Genomic DNA, 21,492 nt, shown 5'->3' on the forward strand with positions numbered 1-21,492 from the left:
TGGCCTACTCTCTTCCTCAAACACAGTATTTCACTCATTCTTCCTCAAGGCCTTGAATTTGTTGTTCCCTCTGTCTGAAACCCTCTTCCCCTGGGTTCTCACACAGCTGTCTTCTCCTCATCATTCAGCTCAGCACTTTATAAAACCTTCCTCAACTGACCTCCTTAATTAAATTACATTCCTTTACATCATTCTCTACTACATAATCCTATTTATTTCCTTCATAGCAACCATCACTATATGAAATTATCTTCTTTATTTATATCTTACCATATCCTCTATTTTAAATTTATTCCTGGGAGCAAGAAGTTTATCTGTTTTGTCCGTGGCTGTATTACCATTGTTTAGAACAGTGTCTAGCTGTGTAGCAGACGCTGAAGACTTTTTGGAATAAATGAATAAGATGGATCACAGGGAAACTATTTTTTTAAAAAACAGGGTTAGAATGAGGATCCAACACGAAATTTGCAATCCATCACTTTTAATATAGCTTGGCTTCTAAAGATGTGATTTACAGTAACCACGATATTTACAAATACAGATAAAGAATAATCTTGAGATTCAGCATTAACTTTTTATTTAGCAGGCTGTAATTAGACAAATTCACATACATATTCTCACTGAGTGTTTACAACCAGTGAATGAAGTACAATTTTACAGGTGATGAAACTGAGGCTCAGAAAAATTGACTTGTTCAAATTTATATAGTTACTCAGTTGCTAAACCAGTGCATGGTGGGCACTCCACTGACTGGGCAGATGAACCAGGTCATGAAGCTTGATCATTTAACTCCAAGTCCCATCCCATCTTTGTCGTGTGCTGATCTGATGTACTGTCAACATCATTAATTCATCTATGCAAGTAGTAAATACTATTAACTTCAAATGTTTGGGGACGTGTAGGTGGCTCAGTGGTTGAGTATCTGCCTTTGACTCTGGGTGTGATCCTGGAGTCCCTGGATTGAGTCCCACATCGGGCTTCCTGCATGGAGCCTGCTTCTCTCTTTGCCTGTGTCACTGCCTCTCTCTCTCTCTGTCTCTCATAAATAAATAAAATCTTTAAAGACAAACAAACAAACCTCAAATGTTTGGTTCTAAGGGCTCTATATCTGAATATTCCCTGATGTGTCAGACCATACACTGCTGTGTTCAAAGATACATAAAAACAAAACAAAACAAAAAGTAAGTTCCTAAATACAGAAATATCAAATGACCAGAATATATTTCTGTAGTATTCATGTTGCTTTAGATGCTGCTAGTAATTCAGTAAAGTGATATTTAGATTGACTAGTTAAAATTGCTTTATGAATATGTCAGAGTTGGTAACACAAAATCCTGATCTCCTGCAATGCTAGTATAGAAGTCCAGTCATTGATCTTTAAAAGGCATAACATTGACCCTGAGGCACTACAAGATGCTCAAAGATAAAACACAATATCTTCATCAACCAGAAAATGAGGAGTAATTACATTCTATATTTTAAATTAGTAAACCAAATTAGCCAGAGTTAACTACTGTATCTCATTAAAAAGAAAAGATTGTTCCCCGTTAATTCCAGATACTTAGAAGTTTCCCACTTTACTTTCGCTGACATTAGAAAATAGAAAATACTCTCAGTGCTAAAATAGTTAAACTTTAAAAAATAACTACACAATATTTAAACTTACCCAAATGGAGTAAGCACCCTGGGAGGTGGTAAATATCCTATAACAAGAGGCTTTTCAGGAGATGATAGATTCTCCCTTAGCAGGGCACCAGTAGAGGAGATTTAAGACTGAGGAGAGTCATTGCTCCAAATTACTACTAAAATTACTTTTAGTCCTCTGATTCTGTGTTTGTTTTTACAGAGTTGGGGACAACCAGTAGGTTGGCTTTGCTATGTGGAGCTTGAGGTTGGTTGGGGTGAGGGTGGAGGGAAAATTCTGTGGTATTTTCTAACTTAGTTCTCCAGGAAAATTAACTTGGAACCATTTTAAAATAAGGACCATGGAGAGCATCTAACATACACATATAAAGGCAGGGACATCCCCATTTTGCTCTCATTCCTTAAAACAAAGAAACATAAAAACCTTTTTTCTCACAGCTGAGTAGAATTAAGGAAAAGAGGATACTTTATATAAATACTGACAAGGCAGTAAATCATGAAATAGAGCCAAACTGCAAAGTTACTCTTAATCAGAAGGTGCAGGTGTTTAGTGGAGTACATTAACAGATACATTTTAATCTGAAAAAATTCAAAGGCAATGTTGGGATTCTCTAGCAATAAGTTTCCTATTATATCAAAGTATTATAAATATATCATAACTTAAAACATAAATTATCTAATCACTTTAGATTAGGAAACTGAGGCATAGATTGGCCAACTGATTTGTCCAAGAACACTCAAATAATCAGAGTAAAAAGAAAATGACCTAAGTCGTCTGGCTTCCAATTATGACCTACCCTATAGCATGCTTCCTTTCCAGTTTGATATGTTTCTTATAGTCAAATTCCTCTCCACCCAGTTACCACTCTGTTCATGTTAAAAGGACCTAACTTTGTGTTCATTCATTATGGCATTTGCATAGTGTCCACTATTTACCTTTACCTAGCAGTTTTAATTCACAAGATTAGCTATAGTCTGTTTTCTGCTTAAGAAATTAGACTTGAAACACCAAAGAATGAAAATATTATCTAAAACTTAAAATATTTTTAAGAGACATTTAGTTCTCCAGTCATGTCTCCAAATGTACACCTTAACCAGAACATTTAGTTGTCAGTCCGTTCATATATAACTGTTTCATTTTATCCTTATTGTAACCCTACCTATATTTTACACTATACTACCTACATTTTACAAATAAAAATAGAGGCCATTTAATCTGTTCAAGTTTGCATGATTAATTAGTGGTAGAGACAATATATAAACCGTGTGTTCTCTGACTGTGGACCTTATGCTCTTTTCACTCTACCACACTGTCCTACTTTTGACATTACACTTGGTTATCAACCAATCTGCCCAACACCTCTCATAATGTTTCCTCTTATCTGTTCTTCTATTATCTCAAATTTAGGATGTCATCATTGAATTCACTCTATTTATCCATGAGGCAACCTAAATATCCCCATTTTTGTCCTGATACCACCCATTTCTCAAATCTACTTGGTCACCAAGCCAAAGTTCCCTAACTCTCCCTGTGATCTGATTAAAAATCCTTGTTTTCAGGATGCCTAGGTGGCTCAGCGGTTGAGCATCTGCCTTTGGCTCAGGACCTGATCCTGGAGTCCCAGGATTGAATCGCACATCGGGCTTCCTGCATGGAGCCTGCTTCTATGTCTCTACCTCTCTTTGTGTGTCTTTCATGAATAAATAAAGTCTTCAAAAAAATCTTCATTGTCTCTCATATCTCCAAACTTTACCTTTTGTTTATTAGATTTATTTGAATGTGGAGCATAGTTCTAAAAGGTACTTCCACTTATTTAAGATTGCTCAAGGGAAATAATAAAATAAAGGAACTACATTAAATTTAAAATATTTCTTCATCAGTCAAGGTCTAGAATTCTCAATAATATCTTTATTTTCATTTCTGAATTTTAATTTTCTCACTAGATTTACAAAATTTCACCAGTTCTGGAATAGATCTATATTCCACAATATCTATAACACATTTTGCAAGTGATATTGTCCTTTGTAACTTCAGAGTTTTCCACATCAAATGACAAGTGGTAACACCATGATTCAGGTAAGCTCTGAAACTGGAACAATATAAATCCTGCAATTGAAAAACTACTTTGCAAAGAGCAGAAATCAGTTGTCTAAGCCTCAGTGATGGCAAAAGCATCTCTAAACATACTAAAATTTGGCTAAAAGTATAACAAAAACAGGGGAAGTTTCCCTGCTGAGCAAAGATAAGGAATGCAATTGAAAGTTACTTCTGATTCTGATTTTTATGGATCAATATTTTTAGGGATGACATCTCCCACCTGGCATAATAGCTTCCAAAAGCCTGTTATGAATTAAGTTATAGTTGAAAGTGAGCAACCAAGAGAGAGTAGACAGCAATACGGACATTACCATATTTCTGAATGATGTTAGAAACTCAGCACATAGAGTCTTTGGGAAGATCACCAAAAATGAGAAATGCAAACAAGAAACCTAAAGAATATGTATGGTGCATTTCTTCTATCTTACTTACTTTATAAATCCTCGAATCGCTTTCTGAGTCTTCCCTAAATTGACTCATTTAAAGCATGTGACAGAAAAGATGATGAGTGACTCTTCAGAGGGAAATCCAAAGGTTTACTATTCATGACAGTGATTTTCAAATTGTAGCAAACCTAAGAATCACGTGGAGTTCTCATTAAAACACAGAGTCTGGGTCCCACTCTCAGCATTTCTGATTCACTTGATTTGAGGTGGAGCCCAAGAATTAACTTTTCTGACACGTCTTTAGAGAATACTAAAGCTGGTGATTGGGGAACCACACTTTAAGCATCACTGGCCAGTGAGCTGGGTTGTTGAAATTTCTTCAAACTAACATGGCCTAATGAAGATGCTCCTGTTTATTGTTCTAGATATATACCTATCAATAAGTCTAAATTTGTGTGGGGCTCATTAGCTATTCCTGGCTAAAATACTTTATTATTAGTGGAATTTATTCATACAATATAATTTATTGTCTGCTATTGATTGCCACAGAATGATCAGGCTTTGGATCTGGAAGAAGCCTTAAAAATAATCTGATCAGAGACACCTGGTAGCTCAGGGGTTGAGCGTCTGCCTTAGGCTCAGATCATGACCCTGGAGTCCTGGGATCGAGTCCCGCATCAGGCTCCCCACAGGGAGTGCCTATGTCTCTGCCACTTTCTCTGTGTCTCTTATGAATAAATAAACGAAAATAATGATAATAATAATCTGATCTAACATCCTAATTATGAAGATGAAGAAATCAAAATCCAGTGTAATATTTAATAGATCTAAATAATTGTGATTTTCAAATTGTGGTTTATGTCAATAGCCTTTGAAGAATTGCCTATGAACTAGGTAGTTACAATAACATATTGTGTTCATACAATAATCATAACCATTCTTTTGTTTGTGACATAATTTTTTTCTTAAGATAATTCAGAAATTCTCACTGATGCTTATTTTAATTCAATCAGAACTTATTTTGAATGGTGACAAGGAGAAATCATCAAGTCAGGAGCCTCTTCCTGAACAAGGGTTTCTTGGCAAAAAAAAAAAAAAAAAAACGTTATACACTTAGTTATGTAATATAGGCCCAAGGAAACCCTGAGAACTATTTGTAACAGAATCTACCACCTTAATAAAATAAATGTAAGACTTGCAATTTATTTCAATAAAATAAAAATCTACTATTTTCCAGGCCATACTAAATGTGTTCATATTTGGGATCTCATTAAAAACTCATAACTACCCTGCAAGATTAAAAAACTAGAGCTCTTAGAGTTTAAATAGCATAGGCTAGCAATATTTTTTCCCACGATAAAAACGCAAAAATTTTCCTAGTATATTTGCCAGCACTTATTTAATTTAGCTGCTTGACAAGTTGGCACATTTGTATCCTACTAAGGCCTGATGACTTCATTTTCAGGAAGCAAGAATACAAATATCCCCTTAGACAGCCAGGAACTCTAAAAATTTGTCTTCTAAGTATTCATGATTCTAGTATGGATGGACATTCACCCTCCTTCTCCCCGTTTGATGAAAAATAGTGCCACTGCCAAATTAGATGACTTCCTTTCCTGGAAACACATTTAGCATATTGTAACAGTCTCAAATAGTTTAAATAACACATTATATATTGAACAAAAACATTTTTCAGTAGAGGAGACAATGGTGTTTTATAGAGGTATTCCATAAATTGCTCACTTGTTAAATTTGACTCTAGGTTCCATAGTGTGCTTTTAAATGAAAGGACAAGTAACCATCCAAACTTTCTTATTTTAACTAAGTTCCTCACAATAATTGATGAGAGATAGAAGCAGGAAAAAATGTTCACCTTTAGCTCAGAAGCCTGACCTATAACCTGCATAGCTTTGATAAGGATCAAATAGGTGCAACTGCTACATTCTTAAAGGATCTCATATCTTCCTATACATCTCACCAATAGCTACTATTGAGCTGAATGAAAAGCACCAGCAGAATCTTGTGAAAATAGTTTTATGAGTAGAAATTTGAAAAAGACATTTACGATCTAATATTCCCTTCACATCCCTTCCCCCTTGAGCACTAAACATATAACCACCAGTTTCATATAGCAAAGATGCTGCTTTTTCTGCCCATGGGCCCTGTCCCTGTGCTACTTAAATAAACTTACAAAGTTTTACTGCAGAACATCTCAAGAATTTTCTTGACCATTCTCTCCTGACCCCACATCATAATGATGAAAATTCATAATTGGGAATGACTCAGAATTTTGTCCAAATCCCAAGATCAAGTCAATTTAAGAGGCTCAACGAATTGGCAATGATAGAAAACAGCCCAGGTTCTAAATGATAATCAACAGAAAAACTGTCCTTTAATGATATTTACCCTTAGTAGACATGCCACCCAGAAACTTGAAGACCTATAGGGAATCATAATGAAGACTGCCTCTGCTTACTAACAGAAGATTCAGAAGAAAGACAAGAAGAAACATCATTGAAGGTATATTTCAAGAAGCTATAATAAAGCCAATACTTATAAAATAATCTCCCGAGAATTTTATGTGTGTTTTAAATATTTATTTGATGTTCATGAAAATAATCATGATTTATTTTCTTGTTTTCATGATTAAATTTGATGTCTTTATCAATAAAATTGAGAATGGAATCTCAGTTTTACCATTGGGCTATAATAAATAAGGATCAATTTGTGGCAATTGATCAGAAATAAATTAAATCTGAGGCTGCTGATTAACGAAAAATTTGTCCTTGGAAGTACATATACTTTCCTTGGATTCAAGTTCTTGATTTCAGCATCTTAAAGCATTATGGTATCTTTAACATTACCGTATTGATATGATGATTGATTTCAACTTCCTATCTTGAATAAATGCACAACATGACAACCATAAAAAAGTAAGACTGAAGTAGATTTCAAACTGTTCAGGGGAAGCTACTGCCAGAAAACCCCAATAGGACCTAAAAGCCACTACTGAAGAGTTGTGTGAATGTTCTTAGCCTGTCCTGAACCAGATAGGAAAAGACAAGAGAGGTGAAATAGCTTACCAAATGGCTGTGTGATTACTAGCAACTTAAAAATACACACCAAAACACACAAATACAAAATTCTCAAAATGAAAACACAACAACTGTTCAAAACGGTACACAGTCAATGTCAACTCAGTAGCACGAAAACTCAATATGTTAACCAGGCCAAAGCCAGAAATTAGGTTACACTTCACAGAGAACAAGACATATCTTGCCCATTAAACACAGAAACAAAGAAAACACTCTTAACACTTACTCTTGTCTTTTTGTCAGTCTCATTTTCAATACGCTGATTGTCTTTATTTTGCTCAATACATGAAGCATTTTCCTTTGGCCCACGGAAATCTGTAAGCTAAAAAAATAAAAAATAAAAAGTTTAAAAAGGCAATACTTCTCTATTTGTTCTCTGCAATGTGAATTAAATGATTAAATGTTTTTCAAACTTTTAACATGCATATTAAAATGTCTATGATCTGAATAAACATTATTCAGTATTGTTTATGTCAGTTTTAGAATATGAATGTGCTGTCTAACCCATTTTTATATTGTTCCCGAAGAGAAAACATAAAATGGGACAGTTCTTCAAAGGCAAGTTTTTATAAATTTTAAAGCTTTTCACTAGGGACTGTTGAACTTGGATGATTCAAATATCCTGATGATTGGTAGAAGCTGGACATTGTTAATAGGAAGGTGAACATAGAAGGGTTAATTTCATCTTATGTGAATTCTCATACTTGCAGGGATCTCTACTCTGTGGTACTTGCTGGAGCCCTCACAATAAGCAGAGGCACTAACTACTTTCAATATGGACTGTCCTTTCAAGGACCTTTGCACAACTACAGCTTTGGATGAGAAAAATGTTCACTTCCAGAGTAGAAGATAAATTTGCTTACTGACCATTGTAAGAAGTTTCCATTCCCTAAACTGAAGGTTATTCTCCATTGTATAGGACTATATCACTTGGCCATCTTTGCATTACCTTATTATAGGAACTAGGGCTTAAGAAACTGCTGTCTAGCTACTACTAAGGTCATAAATAATAAAGTCCTTTGTCTTTGTCCTAGGAGTCTTCTGACGTTCTGGCATTCATGAAACTGTGTCAGGGTTCTCAGATTACAAGTAGGGTAAAATCTTAACCCCTTCACAGTTCTTGACAGCTGTGGTGACAAGGACAGAATGTTGACAGTCATGACTTTCTGGAAGAGAAAGGATCAGAAACTTGCAGACTGATAAAAGGCATTTGAGAGATGTCTTTGGGAATTGGTACGAACGTGTTAACAAAATTTATGTTCAACTGCACAATAATGATCCTTCAGTTTAAAGCCTGTTAATGGAGAAATTTACGAAGTGGTTCCAGGCCAAATATCAGGAAGTAAATCCAAAGACAGCTCCCAAATGGTTGTTGCTGACTATCCCCTGACTGTAGGACATCCTCACCAATCTACCAACCACCCTCAAGTCTCAAGATTAATTGTAGATGAGCAGGAGTTCCCAATTCCTTTCAGACTATAGTTAAGAGCAATGTACCTGTGTTGATTATGAAAGGAGAGAAATATGCAACTATTATGAGCAGAAACCAAGATTTCTCTGACTCTATTCTATTGCAGATGCTCCTTTTCTCTGTTCCCTTGGTTCACATCTGTCATTGTGATTAACATATTGCATTATAAATCACATGTTTATATATCTGTCTGTCCTATTAGAGTTCTTTAAAGGGCAGGCGTTATATCTTATTATTTATCAATTACAGAGTTATCTCTGGATAATTATTTGTCTGAAAAAATAAAAGATTGAATTAGATAAATTGATGAACTTAACTGAAGGAACAAAGGGAACAGGGTAAAACCAATCTGGCTAAAAGGACTGTCAAGCTCAGCTACCTGAGGATACCCAGGTAGCTTCTACATCAGAAAAATAGAGTTATTTATATTTTGCTCAGTCTGGAATGGTTGATATGCTGCCATGTTCAGTATGACAACGAATGCAAGCAGCAACTATGGCAATGAAGGCTCAGTCAGCAGCCTGATTCCCACTGGTCTCATCAGACCCTTCCTGTAGGCATCTACATGAGTGATACAGATAGATATGTGTAGTGTGTGCCCCTGGGGAAGCATCTGTTTAATATTGCCAGTCTGTAGATTGGCAGTATTGATGGCTTTGCTGCTGCTTTAAGACTTTAGTAGGACCAAAAACATTATTAGTCTGTTTCACTGATCCGCAAACCACCTACGCACCCCTCAAAATCATAAATAAATGTGCCTCCCTACTGCTGCAGAGCTTCTCTCACTCTCCATGATTCATGATCCATCCTTTCCCTATTATATTGACCTCAGATGCTTGAAGGAAAAAGACAATTAAGAATGAAGTTAAAGGTTTCCTGCTCCTAAGAGGGAATGAAGGCCATACATGCCATCCAAATATGCTGGAGAACTTCTGGAAGGGCAAGCACCCAAGCTCTTATAAATCTGTTGCATACAGCTATCCAAATCACAATCTGCTAGGTTTCATGAGTCGGCAGAAGGAGGGGCAGAATTCAGCTAATTGGGTTTGGGCAGGGTTTACCATGGGTCAGGAAAGCTAAATGACCTTCTATGTGGGGTTCTTTGGGCCAACACAATGTAGCAGTTGTATGCTTTTCACTGCTGAATATATAATTGGTATTAACATTTCACTGTAAACTCTCAGAAAGTCCAGACGGGATTCTCTTGATCAGGAAGAGCCATACGTAGAAAAATACTAACAGAACATATAAATCATTCTTTCCAATTCTTTTCTGTATTTTCTCTTGGCAGTCCTACAAAAGAAGTGGAGAATCTTAGGAGAAAGAAAGGAAATCATAACTTTAAGGACTTAAAGGCAGCAGAGATAATAACCCAAGATGCAATATCTTAGAACAACAGCTAAGGATGGCCAGAAAAAAACAAAACAAAACAACAACAAAAAAAAACTAATAGGATCTGGAGGCTTACAGTGAATTACTGATTCTGCTATTGATGCTATTGCCTCAACAATATGAAACTGTAATTAAATCCATTTCACTGACTGATGGCACTTGGTATGTTCCCTTTCAAACATCTTTTTTCTACCCCATTGGCACTCAAGGTCCAAGACCAATTTTCATTCATGTGGCAAGGTTTCCAGTATGTTTACAGTACTTCCTCAATACCTAAATTCCTCTTCTATTTGCCATTAAGATTTAGTATGAGGGACTTTACTTTCTGATGTTCAAACTGTTAACTAAGACAATATCTTATTACTTGACAAGTCAGAAGCCTCAGATAGCAGGAGCAGAGAGTAAACTCTGACAAAATTGATGGCTATCTGAGCAAATTCCCTCCAGGAGTCAAGGAGATACTTCTGTCTTTTTGGCCTCAACCATCAAAAAAGGAAGCCCAGCATCTTATTAGACTCTGAATACTGGAGACAGTATGGTCTTACTTGGACATTTTACTTGTTTGGTCTTTATTATCAGCTAGGGCACAAATCAGCATCCTTAAAGTCCTACAGTTTGGGAGGGGTTTGCCCCTCCCAAACCAATTGACTATGTTGGAAGCTCTCAGCAAGAAGCTGTGGCAGGTTCTCTGTCTTTGCAGCCCCACAGCACTACTGACTCCCCTGAGCTACAAGTCTTTGTGAGTGAGGTGGATTAGAACCTCTGGTAAAGAGAAGTACCTTCCACTCAAAATCCCCTTAGGCAAAGCTGCTGGCTCAATGAGGTACTGGATTCATGGAGGTTTCACTAAATGCCTGGGCCTGCTTCACTAATGGTTTCACTAAATTGAAGCCGGTGGTGTCCGTTGGGATGCTGATGCTATTTGTGTTTAGTTTCAGGTGTGAAGAACAGAAAATGGAAGTCCCCCCACTTAGGTGGCAAAACTCAACATCATTCTTGTAGCTCTTGGTCAATGTGCTTCCTGATAAAAGCCCTGTTATATTTTTACTGACTCTTGGGAATTGTCAAGGGCCTAAAAATTTTGTCTATCCTGTTAGAACACTACAGACTGGCAAATTAAACACACTCCTCCCTGGGCTCATGAGCTATACAAATCAGGTCTCCCAATTATAGATGCCCATAGTAAAGCCCTGATGAAACCAACTGGAATCAGTCTGCTGATTGAGGCTGCACTGCTGCTATTGCTGCCTGGATCCATCATCCAACCAAACATGGCATCATATCCACCATTCCAAGCTGACCACAAAGTAAAGGACTATGTTTCTGATTGCAGAGGCTACCTGGGTATCCTCAGGTAGCTGAGCTTGTCATTCTTAGCCATATAAGAACACTTGTTCCCTGTTTATTTGTTTCTCCATCCAAGTATCCATATAGTCATCTAATTTAAACTTTTAATTTTCATCTATTAAACAATATATTTAGCACTGTTATTGATATTTATCATTCTATAAAAATGTATCTATACCCTGGAAATCCAATATTTATTAATTTATTTATTAATTCCTGGAATATCAAAAACAATAAAATATATTACATGTCTATCTTCTAGGTAGCTCTCCATCCTCCTATCTATCAAATGGAACAGATAGATATATAAATATTTAATTTATAATACAATGCGTTAATCATAATAATAAATATAAAACATGCAAGGATCATCTTCAGCAGACTGTGGAATCAGAGGAGGCTTCCTGAAGAATATGACACTGAAATAATTCTAAAGACAAGAAGTTATCTAAGCAAGCAAGAGTATTCTATTCAGTCTAACAGTAAGTTGTGTGGGCTTTGAAAGGCATTATGTTCAGAAAGAAAGAGCATGAGTCTTAGAAGAAATGACTTGTAATCCTTTTATCTCCATTTGGCTAGGTGTCATCTAAAATATGGAGATTATCTCTTCCTTTGCAGAGTCTCCTTCCTCCATATCAACCATCCCACAGCTGAGTTAGATACAACTTTCCTACCTCATCTAGTTGGTGTCCCATTTATCCTTCCTGAATCTCAACACCTTGACTGGCTTTCTATGCTTTCATATCCCCACCATCATTCCTTCAACTGGTAACTTCCCATCACTTTAGCTTTTATGCAAATAGTGATTCTATTTTATATACTTCTTTCATTCTTTAAAAAAAAAAAAAGACTTGATCACTTTTTTCCAAAACTAGCAATCTATCTTTGACCTTCTCCCTAGAATCAATATTCTTGAAAGATTTAACAGACTTAACATGTAATCAAATAATTTAATGAAAAGTTACTTAAGCTAGGTCTTGCTTTGAAGATATTGATATATACTTTACATGAATTATCTCATTTAGAGAATTTACTTTGAAGTAAATACTACCATCCTTATTTCCCAAGTGAAAAACAGAGAACCTAGTCCTCTCTGAATGCAGTCTATGTATCTAACCACTACACTAAACTCCTGAACAACTTCCTTACCACTTACTTATCGTTGAACCTTCCAAATTGTGGTCCCCATCAGCATCACCTGGAGACTTCTTAGACAAATTCTTGGGCCTCACCCTGACCTGCTGAATCAGAAACAGTAGGGACAGGATCTTGCAATCTATATTTCTGGTGTGAGTATGGCACATCCTAGTTGAAAATCACTGATCTAGATGTTAAAATGCCAAATGATTCCAAGTGCTCAAAATAAGTAACATGAGCCAGCTACAAGAAATATGTAAGAAGAGATGGATGGTCCTTGGTAAAATTGACAGTTCATTCCTTGTCTATCAGGTGTAGTCTCTAGTCATTTCCAGTTTTCTTCCTTGCAATGAGGAAATCCAGACCTAGTGTTACCAGATGTTTAGAATTTTCAAGAGAATTTAGAAGTCTGATCTTCTATGTAAAATACCCTGATTTTTAAATGTTGACAAAATTATGTATTTTTTAAACACCACATAAGCTAATATATACTACTGGGCCAAACAAAATATACACTTAGGCTGGAGTCTACATAAGAATAGCCAGTTTGTGACTTTTGCTTTAATCTCTGAACTCTGCCCTTTCTTCGACCTAAATACTATACAATTAAAACTCACCACATACCTCCTAATCCTCACTGTTTTCTACTTTCCCTGACTTTTTACAGTTCTCATTGTCTTTCACTTTCTCTTGCATTTCATATTACTAACTACTTCTTCCTTTTCGTAATTCTTATCTCTAGATTCAGAAACAATCTCTCTCCTAGTTGTCACCCCATCTCCCCGCTTGCCTCTTCTATTTCATTTCTTCTTCCCCTTTTTAACCTGTGGGGACAATTGACACTCCAAAATCCTTTTCCTCTACCTCTGCTCTCAATACTCACTCCCAGATGACTCTCAAATTTAGACTCTCAAATTCTGGAGGATCTTTTTTTCCTAATTTCTAGTCTTACATTTTCAATTGTTTGGTTATATTTCCTTCAAAATCACATTTGTATCTCAAATCTGTTCAATATAAATGGAATCATATTGGGGGCACCTGGGTGGCTCGGTTGTTTATGTGTCCAACTCTTAAATTCAGCTCAGGTAATGATCTCAGAGCTATGAGATCAAACCCCAGAGCAGGGCTCTGAGCTCAGTGCAGAGTCTGCTTAAGACTCTCTCTCCATCTCCTTCTGCACACACCCCACCTTGCTTGCACTTGTGCATGCACTCTCTTTCTCTCCTTAAAAAAATAAGTAAAGACTTTTTTTCTCTTCAGAACCCATTTCTGACTCCCAGGTATCCCATTTCTGGTAATGTGCCTACCTTTTTAAAGGACTGCTCATATGCCTCCTCTCCTATACAAAGCCTTTGCTGATCCTCTGCCCTTCTTCAGCTAGCTGGGCACCCTCATTCTATGATCCCCTCAGGATATATACTTCTCCTTTACATCTTTAATAATGATTAGTCCACCTCACTTCTTTTAAGAAAAATCCATAATATAAAAAAAAGGGAAAATAAACTTAGCATTACTTGTTTTTCTTATCCATTTAAGCAGATTTTAAGCTCCTTGAAGGCAATGAGCGTATTACTATTTTAATGTAATTTAATGTAATGTAATGTAATGTATTTTAATGTATCTTAACAAAATATACGTGCAAAGATATGTATTAAATTATTTAATACACAGTGTTTACACAGGTGTACTCTGCATTATACAATATGTCCTAATAAACAGTTAACAACTTCACTTTAAATGAATACACCTTTTATATATATATATATCAGAAAAGTTTTCTATTTAAAAGAATCTTACAGGGGTGCCTGGGTGGCTCAGTTGGTTAAGACTCTGCCTTGGGTTCATGTCATGATTGCAGGGTCCTGGGATTGAGCCCCACATCTGCCCCCCGGCTCTGCAGGGAGTCTGCTTCACCCCCTCTGCTTGTGCCCTCACTCTCTCTCTCAAATGAACAAATAAAAAAAAACTTACAGTGAATTTTTATGAACTCTGGAACTCTTCTGTAAAGTATATGTACACCTGAATTGATTGTTTTGTAGATTTATTTGTTTGTATCATTATTAATGTATACCATTCCTCTCAAACCTGAATTTTTTTGAAAATGTATGTTGGTATTAGTGAGTGCCATGCACAAAATATGTACTCTTTCAAGAACCAAAAGTTCTTACAAAGTCCAAAATGTAAGTTAAACAAACTCCATGACGCTGAGCCATCAGGTATCACTACCCCTTCCTCTAGGAATAAGAACTGTGCAGATTAGCCTGAGGCATATACCAGTGTGCTCGGGAGTAGTGCAGTCCTATTAATATTTTCTCGCCTTTATATTTATAGAGCACCTATTTGTACTTCCTTTTATTACATCCTCTTCAGATATAAGAAACATTGCAAACTACAAAAGTGTGAGTTTGAATACTCTTTCATAGGAAACATGTCATAGGAAACAATATAAAAGAATATCTCAGCATCGTAAAGAAAGAAAGTTACAGAGAGAAACTTCTCAAACTTTCTCCTTTGAATTATCCCTTCTTCCTTTTTCTTTCTTTCTTTCTTTCTTTCTTTCTTTCTTTCTTTCTTTCTTTCTTTCTTTTTCTTTCTTTCTTTTCTCTTTCTTTCTTTCTTTCTTCTCTTTCTTTCTTTCTTTCTTTCTTTCTTCAATCTTTGAAAACTCATAAATCAGTTTTGAAATCACTAACTCTTAACCCTATGAAAAACAAACCTAATTAATAGTTTTGTTTTTTTTTACCATTAACCTTAGTGAATATAGCTGAATACTGTTTTTCAAACTAAATTAGGTTCTTTTCTCTTTCTCCTTCAAAGTGGTTACATCATTCATTTGTAATAGTTAGGCCCATTTGTTTGTTTGTATTCCATTTTGTATTTTTTTAAAGATTTTATTTTATTTATTTTAGAGAGAGTACGAGCAGGGTGAGGAGAGAGGAGGAAAGAAAAGGAGAGGGAAAGACTTGCACTAAACATGGTCCCCTTGTGGGGCTGGACCCCACAACCTTGGGATCATGACCCCAGCTGAAATCAAGAGTTAGTCACCCAACTGACTGAACCACCCAGGCACCCCCTCTTCATTATTGATATTTTGAATGTGAAACAATGTAATTCTAAAATCCAGAACTATTAAAAAAAACATATTTAAAGAAGAGTTGTTCTCCTGCTCATCTTATTCCACTGTAATCATCCTCTGTAAATAGCCAATACCATTAATTCGTGACTTATTCTTCCTATGGTAACTCTTGTACGAATGAGGAAATACATGTATATGTTTTTATTTCTCTTTCTTTCTTACATGAAAGATAGCATATTATAGATTTTCATTACTTTGCTTTTTCATTTTAAAAGTATATTCTGGAAATGATTCTATTTTGGTTTATAGAAATATCTCTCACTTTTTGCATATCTGCATAGTAGTCAGCCAGACTTCTTAATAGTTTACAAAGATAAACACTTCTGCCTGCTTCCAACCACACAGAGTACCTGGCACTTGATAAGATCAAATGCCATAAATAACTATAAAGCTGGACAAAATATATGAAACAACACTTCAGATTGGGGCTATAGGCAATGGAAGATTGTGATTCCCTGAGAAAACAGAAATGTTATGAGGTGAGCCACACAATTTCTCTAACTTTCTGCCTGGATGTACTTTTTGACCTTGAGGAAATAGAAGAGGCCAAACAAAGACGGGATCTCTCTGAGCTGAAGTGTTGAGGTCAGAATTCAGAGCCTCTGAAGGAACTAAAATTTACAGAGTAGAGCATCAGAAAGGAGTTATCTAAGAAGAGGTTATTCCAGAAACCTGCATAAAGTTTCTCTTAAGTCTTTGGATTGATAAAATGTTTCCCAAGCAGACAAAAAGATTCTGTTGTGCCTGGCATTAAACAGTTACTGGGAAACTATAAGCTGAGTAAATATTAAAGAAGATGCACAGTACTGAGAGGTATGTCATCTGAGTAGCCAAAGGGGAGAGAAAATGCTCAACATTCCAGAATTCAAATTGAGGTCCTAGAAAAACCATGCTGTATGAATAACACTACTGTATACTTAGAATAATGGCTACTCCAGAACTACTATAACAAAGTTTTCAAAATAAGTCTTGAGAGGATTATGTTCATCTGTCAGTAAATGAACTACCTGCCAGAACAAAACTCAATGCTGTTTAAAGGAGGACAATAAAATTCAAACTCTCAAACTGAAGAATCCATAATATTCATAGTTCATTCAAAATTTACTAGTCACGCAAAGAAGCAGAAAAATGTGACCTATTGCCAAAAGGGAACAGCCAAATCAATGCAAATAGATCCAACTATGTCCAAAACACTAGAATTAACTAACAAATATTTTAAAAGCTATTATAAATATGTTTAAGAATTTAAAAGAAAAGTAGAACATAATGAGTGAACAGATGGGAGAATATTAATAGAGAAAGGGACAGCATAAAAGAAGAACCAAACAGAAATTCAAGACCTAAAAAATCTAATCTGCAATATAAAAAAAGTTGCTGAATGTGCTTAATCAGTAAATTGGATACTACAGAAGAAATTATCAGTGAATTTGAAGATGGGGCAATAAAAATGATCAATAGAGAGAAACTAAAATATAGGCATTTAAAAAGACCTATAGGAAAATATGTCATGTGCTAATATATGTGTAATTGAAGTTCCAGAAAAAAAGAATAAAGATTGGGTAGAAAAATATTCAAAGAAATAGTAACTGAACTTTTTTCAAATATGACCCCCCAAAAAATGAACTCAGAGATCCAAGAAGTTCAACCAACCCCGCACAGACTAAAATAAAAAAAAAAGGGAGAGAGAGAGAGAGAGAGAGAACCAGGGGATGACAAAAGAGAAAGAAAAATGTTAACAAATGACAACTAATCTAAGACACAAAGTTCAATGATTTCCTCATTTGAATTTGTGAATTTGTTATTTCAAATAATTTATATTGATGAGCTACTCTGTGCCAAGCATAAGGGAATCAGTGTCCAATAAACAGAGCCACTGCCCTTAAGTTGCAGACTGCCAACTTGAGAAGACAGACACTAAGCAACTGGCTATAGAACTTTCTGATAAAGCTATGAATAATTCTGCTGAGAGTAGAGGACAATGCCAAAAGAATAACGAAATGTTATTAAAGCATACCTAGAAAATTTAATTAATGATCAAAATTATATTCTTTACTTATTTAATTTCCAAAAAAGTAATTCAAAGTAGTGTTACCAAAGGTTTGGTACTGTTTTTCACAGTAGGTCTGAATATAACCTGGTATAATAATTCTGTAGAAATATGAGAATGGGAAATATCTTTCAAAGATCTTGAAAGTCCAGTTACCCATTTACTTATAAACTCCACTTATAAAAATATATCCTAAAGAAAAAATGAGAGATGCATATGAAATGCACATACAAGAATGTTCATTAAAATTTTGTTAATCATAATGAAATAACCATATATCCCAAATTAGGAAAAGACATAATGAATTGTGGTTATGTTTCTTGTCAAGATGGCCCAGTGAATTTGTATTTATATCACATTCCTTCTATTATAAGTAGCCCACAAAGATAGTTACCATATGAAAGAGGGGAAACAAAAGGTATAGTTGAAATCTAAGCCAATATAAACATCTCTATGAATCAGAAATAAAACAAAACTTCAATGCAGTAGAAAAAGGATCTACAAAGATTACTTCATTACCAGAAATTGAGTCAACCTACATGCTAGCTCTACAATTAGATTTGTGAAAGCTGCTATATTACAATGGGGATGGAGAAATGAAGCTGTTACAAGCCCTGATTATGGACTAGAAGCCCAAGAGGCCAAATGAGGGGCAAACATAAAATTTCATTCAGGAATTACTTTCCATAAAGAAAGTATAGAAAACAAAAATATATCTCACACTCAAAATGAGCCTTCATAAATGTAAAAGCATGCTGGTAATGGGATATCTTTCATATAGGTTTACTTGATAATAAGGATTAGCAATTCAAAATTCCCTAATGTGTATTCTAAGACTGAAAAAATTAAGCAACTGTATTGTCACGATGGAAGCCATGTTTCTCATGATCAGAGAAGAGAGTTATAAATATGCAAAAGAATAATGAATAAATACTTTGGCATTAGGTTAGAATGAAGGTATCTATTTCTATGAACTCAAAGTTTAAAAAGACGGTAGATATACAGATAAACAGATAGATGGAGAGATATAAAAATAAATATGGGTATATTTCTCCAAATTCTGTCATATATTTCCTAATTCTATCTGCTGAGAGGTCTTAGAATAGTGATAAAACTCCAGTAAGAATGAACACAACTGATATTCAGATGTTGGCTTCTAAATACCATTCTCCATTAAGTAGAAGTAGGGAATCTCTGTTGGGGAGAGAAAATACAAGATGAGCCTGGGACATCTTACTCTGCCAGAAAATAAGAAAGTGCTCAAAACATGATGGGAATATTTCAAAAGAACACAGAGGCCAACATGAAGGGAATTGCAATGGACATATTTAGGACAATTTGAATAACAAATAAAGATAGTAACAAATCATAACCCACACAATAAAATGAATATCCATAAATTTATACTGATAAAAAGAAATGAATAAACAAACAAATGAAAGATAAGGGAAAGCACATTCTTATAGGAAAATGCCAATTAATAAGTGTAGAAGAAATGAAGGAATTAGAAAACCACTGTCAGTCTCCTTAGTAATAATTGTTTTAGGTAAGAATAATAAATGTGTGCTAAAAGTAGTGAGTGGAAATAAGTGAAATACACTATATTGATCTAAATTCAAAGTATCTCCCTCAGATTCTTACTAATTACTTGGGAAAAACAGCAGCTCCTGAAAGCTACCTTAATCAAATCAATGAACTTAACATTATCAATATTTGAACAAAGAGATATTCTAGATTCTTTTGGAGATCATGTATTAAAAAGGATATATCCCTTTTGTAGGTCTTCTTTTTTTAAGATTTTATTTATTTATTTATTTATTTATTTATTTATTTATTTATTTATTCATGAGAGACACAGAGAGGCAGAGACACAGGCAGAGGGAGAAGCAAGCTCCACACAGGGAGCCTGATGTGAGACTCCAGGATCACACCCTGACCAAAGGCAGACACTCAACTGCTGAGCCACTCAGGTGTTCCCTTTTTGTAGGTCTTATACCAAAAATGCATAAACTGAATTTAACTATAAGGAAACACCAGAAAAACTCAAATTGATGACTACTGTATAAAATAAACATCTGTATTCTTGGGAAAAAAAAGTCAAATTCATGGAAAAAAACTGAGGGGAGACTGAAGAATATTCCACATTAAAGGATACTAAAAAGGCATGAGAATTAAATTCAATGTGTGATCCTAGATTGGAGCCTTGATCAGAAAAATTGTTTTCTCTTTTGCTATAAAGAACTTTAATGGATCAATTGATAAAATTTGAACAAGGTATGTAGAATAGATAACACTATTACATCAAGATTAATTTTCTGATTTTGATCATTGTAACTTGCTCATATAAAAGAATGTCCTTGTATTCAGAAAATGCAAACTGAAGTATTTAAGGGCTAAGGGATATATATCAGCAAATTTTTGAGAGAATAACACATATGTAGTAAACTGTTAACCTCTGGGAACCTTTTGAGAATTATACAGGCAATATTTTTACTAATTTTTCAATTTTTCTTCATATTTTATTATTGTGAAATAAATAGTTTTTATAAAGCACTTGCAGAACCATTTGAAAAAATATTGTACTACACTATGAACAAAATGAGTAACCTGAATTTTAATATGTCCAATTAATGAATGTGTCTAATGTGAATGCAATGGAAGAATATGGAAAAGTCTTTCAATAAACATAGGATGCAAAAGGACGTAAAAGAAGACATAAAGGTAATTTCTTAAAAGTCAAATAATAAATTATATCATAAAACAAGAATAGATGTAACAAGACAGGTAGATATAACAAAGAGTGAATTAAAATTGAATAAAAGGTACAGTTGTTGAAACAAATAAAGATTAATAGATGTCATGAACTGAAGTCTAAACTATTGAGAAAGAATTAGAAGACAGCAAAAGGCATCCTCTCAGAATATAACCCTGAAAGACTAAGATAGAAAATTGTGGAAGAATAATACAATGACATGAAGCATAGATTGAGAGGGACTAATTCACACATTCTTGGACTATAATTTAAAAAGGTGGAGAGAATAATAGAGAAGCAATATTTGAATAAATACTATTAAAAATTTGTCAGGATTGAAAAAGAGACAAGTCTTCTGATACAAAAAGCTTTTTAAGAACTGACCAAAATAAAGTATTCACTCAGACACATGGCCATAAAACTGAAAATCATCAGAGATAAAGAGAAAATTTAAGACCTGCAAGAGAGAAAAGACTGGTTACAGAAAAACAATTAAAATAAGAAGGTTTTCTTTAGTAACAATAGAGATCAAAAGACAATAGAATATATGTTCATAGAGTAAAGAGAAAGTAATTGCTAACCTAATAGTATATACCCAGCTAAGCTATCATGCAAAAGTGAGAGCACAAGCATATAAAAACTAAGATAATTTATCAGGACTCTTCCAAAAATAAATATTAAAGGATGTACTTCAGCAAGAAAGTGAAGTCAGAGGAACACATAAGTACAGGGATCAATGGTAAGCCCAGAAATTAATAAAATATATTCTAAATTTAATAAGCCATTGATTTTAAATAAAATTAATTTTTATGTTCAAATAAATAGGTTGGGAAATTGCGGTGTTCAATAAGTCAAAGTACATCAAGGTCCCTCTCATATTTGAGAAAAAATGATACTATTGATTTCTTCAGGTAATTTATAGATTACTATGTCTGCCAAAAACATAACCAGTAAAAGAACCAAAAGGCAATCAGAAGTTTCCAAGCC

At 34.7% G+C, this 21,492-nt stretch overlaps 1 protein-coding gene across 13 annotated transcripts in view; it reads right to left on the bottom strand.

Annotated features, from left to right (window-relative positions):
- DLG2 (discs large MAGUK scaffold protein 2) overlaps nt 1-21,492 on the bottom strand; it is a 1,979,996-nt gene that overhangs the window by 1,539,834 nt on the left and 418,670 nt on the right. For all 13 annotated transcript variants that reach the window (XM_077867259.1, XM_077867261.1, XM_077867262.1 and 10 more), the window contains exon 4: nt 7,450-7,545. In XM_077867259.1, coding sequence (XP_077723385.1) covers nt 7,450-7,545 — 96 coding nt within the window. The remainder of the gene's footprint in view (nt 1-7,449; nt 7,546-21,492) is intronic.

Source organism: Canis aureus, chromosome 23 (genome assembly GCF_053574225.1).
Source record: "Canis aureus isolate CA01 chromosome 23, VMU_Caureus_v.1.0, whole genome shotgun sequence".
Lineage (NCBI taxonomy): Eukaryota > Metazoa > Chordata > Mammalia > Carnivora > Canidae > Canis > Canis aureus.